The following is a 13747-nucleotide window of genomic DNA, read 5'->3' as shown; positions in this document are numbered from 1 at the left end:
CCAACCAGCTGGGTCAAAATAAACCAGCATGTGTTCTGTCCAATATTTACCCAGCGCTGGGTTGCCAAATAACCCAAGTTGGGTTGTTTTTAACCCAGCATTTTTTAGAGTGTAGGATGCCTTGAAGGTGAGTAAATTATGGGGTAATTTTCATTTTTGGGTGAACGAACTCTTTAATGGTCAAGCAACTTTAAAAGAAGTATGTCTACAGTAGCCTACCCACTCAAGAGAGTAGCCTATGCGATTTTGGACCCGAAATCCGAAATCGAATACTTCCCTACTATGTTATGAAAGATTTTTTTTTTTCATATTTAAATTTGAAGTAGACCTAATTTTAAATTCAAATTAAAAACGAGATGATGCATCTCAAGGGTTTTATCCCAAATAATAAATTTGTTGTATGCGATTTCGGACGCAAGAAGTGGCGAGTCTTCATCCTTCAATGACTCACCATGTGCATATTCGACACCTACTGGACTGTTGTGAAATCATCATTATTTCTTGGGATTTCCCTTTTCTTTTGCATCTGTTTCTGTCCAGTGGTGTCCACTAAAAATTAAGCAGTTCACCTAGACATACTAACAACTGTACAGCTCCCTCACAGCCACAATCGTGGAAAATTATATCTGCCTATCCTGACTAATGTGTTTACTATAGCTTTAAGAGTGCAGGTTGCTCTAACAGCTGATGCCGTAACGAGAGGGTGACTCGCGAAGAACTGCTTGAATTAGCATAGTGAATACTGGGCACTGCGCTTTAAATGATCGTGCATGTGCCATAAACAATCCATACGAAAATAAACACCGCAGCATGCTGAAGCGATGCGTGTGAATATGTTAAGTTCTGCAGATCGCACTGTCCCTCGACTGTCCTATGAGGAACTGTCTACAGCAGCATTAGAGTTACAGAGGAAAACGTGCTGAGACCAGGGTTATTTTGGATTTGTTCAGTGTTATTACTGCAATCTACTTCACTTTGGGCGAGTTGCACCTGAATTACAAAATAAGGTCATTTTCACAAAAGGTGAGTTTTTTGTTCATATCACGGATGTAACAAATAGGCAACATTCAGAACAGCAATAATGTAACAAAATATGTATACTAATACAAATTATACTTGTTTATTTATGTTTATTAAATGTGATTTGTTTGCATATTCTTTTTAGCAAGGTTTAGTAGAAGGCAAATGTACTATTGGTGCAATGAGGTTATGACGTCATTCGGTATATCAATTGTACTGCGTCATAATTCCTTTCTTACAAAATAATAATAATAATAATCTACTGCATGTGACTGACTTCAGATGCATTAAATGTGTAATTCCCAGCTAATTCCCAATGTGCACGTGTATTTTATTTGTTGGATATTAAACAAACTGTATGTTTCTTCAATAATAGCCTAATTTAAAAAAAAAACGTTTTTAAAAGTTAGTGAAAGTATGTGTTTTATATTGTTCACAATTGTAACCAGTGGGACAATTCATAGTTAAGTCACTCAGTGACTCAGTAAGTTGCAAACAATAACGTAACATAAGTTCACATTTTTGTAACCATAATGGGGAAAATACAATGTTTAAATTCTACAGTAGCCTATTAGAGTAAGATTGGGTAAGATGCCACCCGGGGCAAGATGACCCCACACCTTACTTTTTTCTCTTGACCAGGCACAAATTCTCATTTCAGCACTTTTGATGTATGGCTACGCTGTTTTTAATTTTGTCATTTCATCTCAATATCAATATTTGCAAGATGTAGTCAATCGAAACTGCTTTGATTGAAATTGATCAAAATTTGTGTTTCTAGAAAATACTGGTCTATGACATTGTCTAATATTGAATAGGCCTCAAAGGTTTTTGTGTCTATTTGCTAATGAGGGATTTGTGGATACCTTAATGATTTTGGATTTGTGGAGGAAAAGTGATAGTTCCTATTTTGAAGTAAAATTTTGAAAGTAAGATAAAATACATTTAATACTTATAGCCTAATTAATATTTAATGGAGTTATATCCATGAATTAGATGTACATTTCAGACGTCTTTGCTTTCATTAAACCTATAGGTTAATTCATTAAGTATTTGAGTATTATTATTATTTCTATACAATGTGTTATAATTTGTGACCCTGGCCTGTACTACAAAACCAGTCATAAGTAGCAAGCGTATATTTGTAGCAATAGCCAGCAATACATTGTATGGGTCAAAATCATCCATATTTCTTTTATGCAAAAAATCATTAGGATATTAAGTAAAAAGATCATGTATGGGATCAGATTCCCGCCAAATGTATTGCAGTCATGGATAAAAAAAAAATAAGCGTGAAACCAAAATTTAAAAACGCAAGTAGAATTATATTGCACAAAATTTAAAAATGAAAGCAAAGTTTTCAGAATAGCAAACAATGGTCACGGATCAAAAAATAATGTGTAAATCAAAAATGTAATAACTCATTTAAAAAAAATAATAAGCATGAATCAAAACTTTAAACACATTTAAAATCATATTGCACAAAACTGATATATTAATGCAAAATTATCCGAATTGTGCACAAAATCATGTTTTCCTTGGTTATATTTCTCTGTTTATTGTGCTCTCAGACATTTTCTGCACATATTTTTATTTTTTGTATGCTTATGCTGTTTTTCCCTTCACTCTTGTTTCCACGTTCTGCGCTTCCTCTTCCAAATGTTGCGGTTAGAGTTTCATGTAAATCAGGGCGGGCTTAAGCGTCATAATTGGTCCACTAGTTCTAGATTGACAGCTCCTCCTCTAGCCAATCAGATGAAGAGGGGTGGTGACGTCTCTCCAACGCGCCTCATTACTGCCGGTGCTCAGTGTTCTGTTCACTTTTACAGGTGAAAATGGATAACTGTCAGCTGGGAAACATCTTTCCATACAGGACACCGTTATATATGTCTGTCGGTCGCTGCTGTACGCCTACCTGGCGATCCGTTAACATTAAATGAACCGTCCTAGCGACCTGTCGTGGTTATATTCACCTGTATTAATTTGCCTACGGTCACATCTCGAAAGGGAGCAGCCACTATATGCACCGGCATCGTGAAGTCACTGATGTGCCTGGCTCGCCTTTACCTGACTGATTATAAGTCTTGTTATGGTTATTACTGTTAGGAGAGGATAATATGAGTAAGAGAAGGGGTTTTCAAACTGGGGTCCGTGTCATGACCCAAAGCCAGGGGGTCCCGCAAAATAATTTGCTATACCGTATTTTCCGGACTACACGTCACATTTTTTTATCTTCTGAACATGCTATGATTTATATTACAAACACAAAACGTTAACAGGTAAAAGCGGGCACTTCAAGGTTTCTATAAATATATTTCTCATTCTGTGTGACAAGTAGTGTTAGACAGTATCGCTGAGTTTTTCTTCATTTCAGGAAGAGGTATAATAGACGGCAAGTGCATTTTGTATGTTTTCTTTATTTTACAAAAGTACAACATTTCACTGTTATTTTGAAGGTACACAAATAAAAAATAGATTGTTTTGAATGATGTCTTGCTCTTATCTATCACATCTTTCCGCTGATGTGAGGAACCCAAGTGTTCGCGCCGGCGCCTCCCGCGCGCACACAACATAAACAACAACAACATTGCAATCTTTACATCGCAGCCTCTTCATCATCAAAGTAAATGAGACAACTAAACATACAAAAGGTATTGGTGACTCAATTTAGCTTGTCTTTTGTACAATATGTAGGTTTTGCCGGTCAGCGCGAGCATCGCCATGCCGTGGTGTTTTCCAAACACATTTTTTGCATATGTGAAGGATGTTGTATTCAGATACGAGAGAAGTACAAAACCTTGTTTACAAAATAAATAGGCTAATAGTTTATCAACCAAATGTTACACCGCGTCTAATGTTTCACTCACGGAAATGAGAGATATGTGAGCCCAGCAGGAGGTTCAGTTTTTAGTTTAGTTTTAAATAAGTTATAGGCTTAGCATTTAAAATAAATGTTGTTTGTAAAGAATGGCACTATAATTTATTTTATGACATACAGTTAAGCAAAACACGAAGAAAAGAGTGTTTTTCCTAATAGCAGTACCATTGCAAATGTTTACTGAACTGAATCAATATAACAAGAAGTATATTTTTGAGTGAGTTTACTATTAATAGTAACTATTAATTGTAACTATTTTCTCATTTTGCTCTATTTCGACGAAGAGTCCAAACAAAGCCACAGCAGAACAGTGTCCTCTACAAGCAACACAGCAGCCTTTCGTATTGAATGATTCACTTTATTCCTCACTGAATGAATCAGCCATTTGAATTAATTATTTAATGTCTTACTCTAAAGATCCACCTACTGGCTGTTTTACTTTCATATATAACCACGACAGGTCGCTAGGACGGTTCATTTAACGTTAACGGATCGCCAGGTAGGCGTACAGCAGTGACAGACAGACATATGGAAAGATGTCCTGTATGGAAAGATGTTTCCCAGCTGACAGTTGTCCATTTTCACCTGTAAAAGTGAACAGAACACTGAGCATTGGCAGTAACGAGGCGCGTTGGAGAGACGTCACCGCCCCTCTTCATCTGATTGGCTAGAGGAGCTGTCAATCTAGAACTAGTGGACCAATGATGACGCTTAAGCCCGCCCTGATTTACATGAAACTCTAACCGCAACATTTGGAAGAAGAAGCGCAGAACATGAAAACAAGAGCGAAGGGAAAAATAGCATAAGCATACAAAAAAAAAAAATATGTGCAGAAAATGTCTGAGAGCACAAAAAACAGAGAAATATAACCAAGGAAAACATGATTTTGTGTGCAATTCGGATAATTTTGCATTAATATTTCAGTTTTGTGCAATATGATTTTAAATGTGTTTAAAGTTTTGATTCATGCTTGTTTTTTTTAATGAGTTATTACATTTTTGATTTACACGTATTATTTTTTTTGATCCATGACCATTGTTTGCTATTCTGAAAACTTTGCTTTCATTTTTAAATTTTGTGCAATATAATTTTACTTGCGTTTTAAAATGTTGGTTTCATTAACTTTTTTATCCGTGACTGCAATACATTTTGCGGGAATCTGATCCCATACAGGGTAAAATTTGTAGTTGCCGTCAAGTGCATTACACTAGAGAACTTCAACTCCCAGCATGCATAGCGCTCAGTCAGAGTCAAAAATCCGCAACTAGACAAACACATAAAGCTTACACATGCATTGACGCGCTCTTAAGAAGGCGTTATCATGGAAGAAGCTGCGTTTGTGACATTCTATTCCCTTTTTTCTTCCAGAATCCTTTTTTTTTTAAACACTGCGACAAAGCGTGACATCTATGGGACAAACCGTTGGCTTAACAACACGAGCCGTTTATTAAACCGCATCGATACCTCGCTGGACTAGAAGGAGCTAAGGAGGCGGGTCCAAGAGCAAAACACGGCCACACGAAGCTTGTAGCGCACAGGATGGGACGATTCTTTGAGACTGAGACCAAAAGGGTCAGAGTAAATCAATGAATTCCCAATGCGGAGGATTTTCTCCGAAAGATAACGGTACGGCATAGCATAATGCTCCATGCGGAGTGATCGATGAATGTCTGCGAACGAGAAACCGCAGTTTGGCTGAAAAGCAATGGCAACCGGTCACGACCCGTGGTAAGTTAAGATTAATTAGTGTAAGTTAGTAACCGGTTTGATGTTGTTTATGACTTATATGAGACCGTTAACTCTCTAAACCATTTAATATCCTATATTGTTATAAACAACAACTTTAATAAAACATTTAATCAGTTAAACGTCTTATCTAATAAACTGGTAGCATGTGAATTGTCACTAGATTGTGTGCATGGTCCATATTATGCCCCACCCTAGCACACAAATAGAATGATACAGTCAGTGGCCCTGTGGGACTTTCATTGGTTGCCTGACAACAGGTCAAGATCTAAACCTAGAGATATATGTCACTGTTTTTCTTGTACTATAGTAAAATGTCATAATGTGTCAGCTGGGCAAAATACATATTCCTCCAAGCTCTGGCTTTTAGAAGACATACTGATGTCTGCATTTGGATACAGCTCAAACTTGATAGCCCCTAATAGGTGTAATTCGATTTTTAACTGCAGAGGCGACGTGGCAGGATCCATTCATTTCTGTTAGGGTTTGTTGTGCATGAAAGTAACATCAGTCAAGGGCAAGGCCATTAAAAACAAAAGCATCCTTGAAGACAAAATGTTTCTTCTCAGTGAAAGAACTAAAATAAAGAGATCGTTGTAATCTTGTGTTGTTTGTCTGACCCACTTTGCCTTAAGACAGAAACTACTGCGATATTGGAATTTAATTGGAATGAAAATTACTCACATGTGTCATTTTTTCTTTAGCATTATTATTATTATGATGTTCAGATGCAAGTTATTCTTTATTGATTGTCCAGGTCATATTTCATTTTGAAAATGAAGCCAGGACCATTAAAATTGTATGCATTGTAACATTGACTTTATATTTTTCATTAGATTCTCATTACTGTAATATTACAGGCATTATGCATATTTGCATGCTACTTTCATATTACAGTATTGATAGATATATATGTTTACTGTAATAAGAACTGTACTTTATTTTCATGAAGACAATGTCATAATGCAAAACCTCTTAGTCCTGAAAAGACTAGAAAATAACTAGAAAATTCTTTCTATTTGTTTTCTTTGATATTGAAGTGAAACATGACCTGAACATGTTCTTTTAAGGCTTTCTGAGATTCAAGCCTGTGAATAGTTAAAGGTTTTGCTTTGTGATTTTAGGTTGCCATGGATGATAGTCTGTCATGACTATCTAGGCAAGAGGGTCTTCCAGGTTCCCCCATCTACAGTGATCAGGTACATCAAGACCCTGATCTACCAAGAAACAGATTATCCTGTGTCTCAGCAGCAGCTGTTTCACAATGGAAAACTGGTGAGCTGTAAACTTTTGTAACATTTTTCAATATATATTTTAAATACAGTTAAAAAAACAGCAGTAATGATCTGTCAGGGGGATTCTTTGAAGAGAATCTCCAAATGAAGAACATCACCTCACATTGCCTTTTCCCCATGTGATCAGAATCAACCCCTGAAATACACAGGTTTATAATCCACCCAAAGAAACTGATTTAGAAACTTAGCAGAGGCCAGATTGTTTAAATGTGCTCTATTGTGTTGTAATCGGTGTGCAGCCCAGGGTAAGAGCTCATGATAGTTTCCAGTGTTTTGTAGTGTATACACAGCCAAATCCACAGTGATATTTGTGCTTGTACACAGTACAGATCACAACAAATTGCACATAAATAAAATCTGTTAGCATTTTCTTTTATGTTGCGGTTTTTACTTTTCTTTTCACTAGATGAAATTGGAATGAAACATTTGAATTCTTGATTTTTAACAGAGTGGAGCTTTCCCATGCAAGGCTGCAGTGCTAGTATGTAGATGCTCAGACATATTCTGTGTGGTTAAGTTGCAGTTGTGGTGTGCAGTTTCCCATCTTTTCAGATCTATGTTATGAAGGATGCACAGCAGTCTGTCATATTTCACCGTACAGCATCATTCCACCATTGCAGACACCTCTTGCCACTTCAAAATGGCAAAAGTGCACTTGACTGCACTGTGCGTCTGGATATATAGGGGGTTATAATGTTTATTTGATGAAATGCTGCTATCATGATCCATATATCACATATCTATCACATATATATCACATCTATATATATAGTAATCGTAAACAAACATCTCACTTATTTTAATATTGGAGAAAAAAAAAAATATATATATATACAATTTTAATATGACAAAAACCATTTGCAAGTTGTCCATCCTATGTATTTAAGAGAACTGAAGAGTACTTTCTGGTGCAAAATAAATGAAATTTCTGGTGGATACTGACAGCGTGTGGGAGGTTCAGTAATAGTTGCCAGTCATCTGAGAGAATTATTTAGTCACATGATATGTCTCACAGTATCAAAGTGACATCAGTTTTTTGATTCTCTTGTAAATGGAAGCAGCACAATCCAAATAAGCTTGGGGTTAAAATAAATAGTTTTTTACTTTTCCTGTGACCAGGTCAGGCCTCAGAGCCTTTCTCTTAGCTTGAAGCGGGAAGCGTCCCTGAATGACGAGAGCAGGTGGGAGATTATTTCTCTACCCTAAGTATGTCAGACTCAGAAAATAGCCTGGAGAAAGGCAGCTCTCAGATCTCAGCTAACAATCATACATACAACCCCAGAGGACCAGACCGTACAGTCTGGCCCAAATTACTTTAGAGGTGTGCCAGTGTTATGGGTTAGTTGAGATGTATATGTGCATACAGTCATGACCACCAATCTTGGCATCAGTCCAGCGTCTCTAATAAGTTTAGGAATTTTTGCTTTTGGTCCATTTTTGCTCCATGGATATGTCATGACAAGTTGGTTTCTTCCAAATCTCCTCCTAAGGCATTCCATCCTTTTTTTTCTTATCCAAGGAAGATGAACTGTATTAAAATGTGACACATCTGATATATGAACCATTGTTCTTTTAGTACCTTGAGGGGCTAGTTGCCCATATTATGTTATCACAAACTACCTTTATGACAGCATGTCACTGAGTGTGTTATCAACAAAAATCTGATAAAGAGATTTCTTACACAATTGTCAGATATAACATGAACACAATGAATGAACTCTACTCCCTGTCCAAATCAGGCTGGATCTATGGGGGTGCTATGCACCCTCAAACAAAAGCAAGAGCACTACTAGTTGAAGCTTTAATAACAGCATATTGGCAAATTTGGTCCAGTGTGATTCGCTATTTGTGTTTGAGCTCTGGAGAGCTTCAAATGTTTCAGTTTACAACATGTTTTTGCTGCGTTTTTGTAGCCAATAGCAGACATATCTGTTGATTTCTTAATCACAATGGCCAGTCAGAGGCATTTAAGTTAGAATCCTGTCAACGCTCAAAACACCAGAGCCTGATCCAAATTTGACCCCGAAATTGATTACATAGACTGAAAGAACTTCTTTACAATACTACGACATTTTTTAATGTTTGATGTTTTAACCTTCAGAATATATCAATGAATGTCTTTTAAATGATATATCAATTTTACATGACTGAAATGGTCAATATATACATTTATTTGTTTAAAATTAGCTGGTGATTAGCAAGCTAACCAATTAGTCCAGTAGGTTAGCATCTTTCATATGCTCTAATATTTAAATTTTTTTGTCATATGTGGGGTTCTATTCTAAAAAAAACACTTTTGATTGATTATTTAACAAAAATGTGTGTGCTGGTTTGTCAATTATTAAATTATTTTGATTATATTGACTACATTTTTTATATTATATAATAATATATTATAATATCGAATAAAATTGGCTTTCTTACACTAAATCATATTGTCTTGTTTTCAAATATGGGTAGTTGACATATAACATGTCCATACATGTTCCATTGCAGGACACTGCTAAAACTACTTTCATGTCAAATGATCAAATTTCTTAATGTCCTAAAAAACAAGATCATTTTACCCTTGAAGCCCAGGGCTCTGATTTGCCGGGTAGTTTTTTTTCGTCTGGTCTCCGCATGCGCTTGATCAGTGTGTGTTAGCAGAAGTGCTGATCAGTGTGTGTTAGCAGAAGCTGATTCCACCGCGAATAGCTGAAGACAGCAGTCTCTGTCTGAACAGGCGCAATCTCAGCCCTGAAAAATCAATCTCTTAATCAACCAAAAACGGTGGTATATCTCTGTGAATTATGGGTAAGCCATGTGGACAGCTCAATGCAGTTTACAGAGGTGCATTGCAGGCTAAGAGGTTAATGGATAGATGGTGAAAAACTTGAGAAAAGAGAAAATCCATTTCATAGTCTTTTTTTCTAATGTTTGTTCATCCTGACTTCATGATCATGCACAGCCATTTCTTTACACTTATGGGTAAAAGCTGCAAAGTTGCTCAAATGTCCCCTCAAGGACACTCCGTAATGTTCACGTATGTGCCTATATACCTCAGATCTTGTGGATTGTTGAGAAAAGTTCTTTTAATTCTCAGAGTGGTCAGACTTAGAACAAATTACAGAACAGGTGAAAAAAAAAATCAGTTGGTTTACACTGAAGGAAGGAACCAGACCAGTTTGTCATAGAGATGGTGGGCTATTTTGGTTTGGGCCAGTAAGAAACTACCCAGAATTTTCTTCATTAAATGCCCTAAGAATAAACTACAGTAAACTACACTGTAAAAGTATTTGTAGTAAATGGTTGTTAATAAAACAATGGTTGTTGTAGCATGTTTTACAAGAAAATACTATTTCAGTCTTTCTTCAAAAACAAAAAAAAAAACATTTTAATTCAATGTGTTACTTGTAATTATTTGTCAAATTTACTAAATTGATTTCTGAGTAAAGCCTACAGAATTTCTTTTTTTGTTTGTTTTGTTTTTGTTTCACATTTTCTGAAGACATGGATGTGAAATGGTGACCTTTAAAGCTGCAGTCCGTAACTTTTGGTGCTCTAACGGTTATAAACACAACTGCATGCGTCTTGCAGAAGAACATTGTAGCCGGAGCTACTTCTCTCTGTTTATGTCTATGACAAATCCCGCAGGTACTGGGCTACTCCGCAGCGGTACCTACCCGAACCAGTCTAAAATAGTCAGAATTAAAAAAAAAGACATATTATAGGTGTACCGTAGTGATTCCGGATAAGCCAAAAACACGGCTTGGAAAATGGGTTCATGATGTACTCACTGTGTTTTTCCTTTTTGTATAGCTTCATGATGGGGTTGAGATTGGAAGCTTGGTGCCACACGGGAGCCATGAAATAATCATGACGTTGCATGGACAAGGCCCGAGAGGAGGAGGTGGGACAGTTTAGGGACACTTTATTAATTAAGTATGACTGGTGCTTCAATTTCTGACATTCTCTCACATGAAAATCTGCAGGATAACATTTAAATACATTTAAAAACACTATATGGCTGAAAGTATGTGGAGACCCACCAGAAATGAAGTCTGATGTGGAAGATCTTCTCTGATCTGCACAAAGCTCACAGTTAAACCCCACTGACCTTTAGGATGAATTGAATGTTTTCAAAGAACTGTTGATCCCGTTCACAAAATCAGTCGGAATAATTTATGAAGTGGAATTTTGAAAATAATTTTGAAAATAATTTCAGACAGAGGGTCAGAATAAGTTTTGAAAATTATTTGTCTGCATATATATATATTATATACATTATAAATAAACAAAAGAATCATATTAAAAATAATTGTAAAAAATCCATGGCATGACCCCTTTAAAAAAAAAGTACATTATTCCAGTTTTTTTCAGGTTTGGAAAGATATAAGGATAAAAAAATTATGACCGTTTTTTAAAGGGTGAACTATCCCTTTAACAAGCATATATTGGAGTGATGTTCTTGTATCCACGTAACTTTGGTGGTGTAATTTTATAGTTTTGCATTACTGTGTGTGAAAGTTGCTTATGCTGCATTTCTCAGTATTTGCTCTTCTGCAGGGAGGTTCGGTCAGACTACGCCACCTTTGGTCGATTTTTTGAAAGATATTTTGAGAAGATATCCAGAGGGTGGACAAATTTTAAAAGTAAGAATATTTAGTGTGTGTTTTTATCATTTTGTTATCATGTGATCTGCCTTCTTGGCCCGGTCTCCCTCGAAAATGAGATTTTAATCTCAAGAGACACCTTGTATAAATAAAGTTTAAATAACTAGGTTAAAAAAAATCAATTATGCTGTTTGTTGTTAAAATAGTGACCGTATTATGAATTTTATAAAAGATGTCGCAGTCAGCAGTAATGCTGAAATCTTTGGCTATGTTAAAAAAAGAGGATGGATACGAAGCAATAAAATATTGTGCCCAGTAATTGTGGGAACACATATTGAGGCCTTTCTTTTAGTAAATAACACATATTGTATGTGAGAATTTATGTCAACGACTGTATGATTTGCTGTCATGCAGGAGCTGATTCAGAACGCAGAGGATGCTGGGGCCACTGAGGTCAAGTTCATGTATGACGAGACGGAGTATGGAGTGGGATCACTGTGGTCACATGATATGGCTCAGTATCAGGGTAATCCGAATATGCTGATCAAATGCAGCATGTCCCTTCACATGTTCAATATAATTCCTGGCAATATGCTGGAAACAGAATTAATAGTAAAAAGGTTAGTAGTCTTGAAATACACTGTTACATTGAAATATGATGTTTTTTTACAGGAACAGCGTTGTATGTCTATAATGATGCCGTCTTCACCACAGAAGACTGGAATGGTATCCAGGAGATTGCACGGAGTAGAAAAAGAGAGGACCCTCTTAAAGTGGGAAGATTTGGTATTGGATTTAACTCTGTCTACCACATAACAGGTGAGAAAAGAGTATGTTATGATTAGGGATGGGTACCGAGAACCGGTATTTTTTTGGACCGGTACGTAATTGGGTCAATACCAGAGTACCGATAAGCTTCAGGACAAACGATACTGTTACCGATACTTGCGTTGTTTTATCTCCGTATACTTCAATGTTAACGACGAATTAGAAGCTGCTGCTTGTCATTTCCCTTCACTGAATGACGTGGCCGACGTTTGTTCGACATGCGTGTGATATCCATGCGCATGTGCTGTGTGTGTTTGCGTGCGATCATCAGTCATCGCGGCAAGAGTGAAACGTTCGAAAGTGTGGGCTCACGTTACAAAACTAAGCGACACCAGTGTCAGATGCAATATATACAGTAGTGTAATAGTGAACGAAGGAGGTAACACTAGTAATATAATGAAACATTTACTAACAAAACACAACATTTACCTCAAGCAATGCGCTGTATTATGTCTCGCGGCTCCAGCTCCAACTGAAACTCGCGAGACACATTCACATGATGTGATTGTTGAAAGCCACAAATGTTGATTCAGTAGAGTTACACTCACGAGACTTATTTGCAATCACAAAAGTATATTATTTCCACGTGCTTTAAAGCCTTGCCGGTAAAACGTTTTATTCGTGTGCTGTTCTAACATGTGCTTATTCAGAGTGTGTACACCCGAAGCGTCCGTACACTAAAAGGCCTGTCAAACAGCACCTGATTACTTAGTTATCTTAATTATCGTTTGATTGCGCTAATACTGTCAAAAACAAACAAGGTTTACATATAAACACAGTTAATCATGTCTAAAGTGAAAGTTAACAGTCGAGAGAAAAACAGATGCGTGCAGCTCTTAAAGCGGCAGTACAACATGCTGCCGCTTGTCATTAAAGGGATAGTTCACCCAAAAATTTAAATTGTGTCATTATTTACTCAGTCATGGTGTACCGAACATTTATTAATTTTTATTTATTCTTGTGCTGAACACAAAATAAGATATTTTGAATAATGTGGGTAACCAAACAGTTGCTGGACCCCACTGACTTTAATAGTAGGGGGAAAAAAATGTCACTGGGGACCAGCAACTGTTTAGTTTCCCACATTCTTCAAAATAACTTTTTATGTTTAACAGAAGAAAGAAACTCATTCAGGTTTATAACAACTTGAGAGTGAGTAAATGATGACACAATTTAAATTTTGGGGTGAACTATTTCTTTAATGTTAATAAAATAAAACACAGAGAAAGATAACTCGCTGCTCTTGACTGAAGAACTTTAATACAGTTGCTAAAGTTCAGCAGTAATAAAATAACTTGAAATTTTCAACAACTTTTCACTTCTTATCTTTGTGCACCAAATAGTATCGATAACAGTATCAATAAGTACCGGCATGTAAAATCGGC

General features: G+C 36.4%; 1 protein-coding gene across 2 annotated transcripts in view; it reads left to right on the top strand.

Annotated features, from left to right (window-relative positions):
• Positions 1–950: 950 nt before the first annotated feature.
• sacs (sacsin molecular chaperone) overlaps positions 951–13747 on the top strand; it is a 32780-nt gene continuing 19983 nt past the window's right edge. The window contains exons 1-7 of one of the 2 annotated variants that reach the window (XM_016462965.1): positions 951–1023; positions 5267–5626; positions 6769–6919; positions 10741–10831; positions 11488–11573; positions 11949–12060; positions 12207–12353. In XM_016462965.1, the coding sequence (XP_016318451.1) occupies positions 5604–5626; positions 6769–6919; positions 10741–10831; positions 11488–11573; positions 11949–12060; positions 12207–12353 (610 nt within the window). In that variant the 5' untranslated portion in view covers positions 951–1023; positions 5267–5603. Of the gene's footprint in view, positions 1024–5192; positions 5627–6768; positions 6920–10740; positions 10832–11487; positions 11574–11948; positions 12061–12206; positions 12354–13747 lie in introns of those variants that run through there. The other variant, XM_016462974.1, reaches the window with a different exon arrangement.

Source organism: Sinocyclocheilus anshuiensis, unplaced genomic scaffold (assembly GCF_001515605.1).
Source record: "Sinocyclocheilus anshuiensis isolate Anshui unplaced genomic scaffold, SAMN03320099.WGS_v1.1 scaffold513, whole genome shotgun sequence".
NCBI lineage: Eukaryota > Metazoa > Chordata > Actinopteri > Cypriniformes > Cyprinidae > Sinocyclocheilus > Sinocyclocheilus anshuiensis.
Note: the sequence above shows the minus strand (reverse complement) of the source record. Positions and strands in the feature narration are given on the sequence as shown.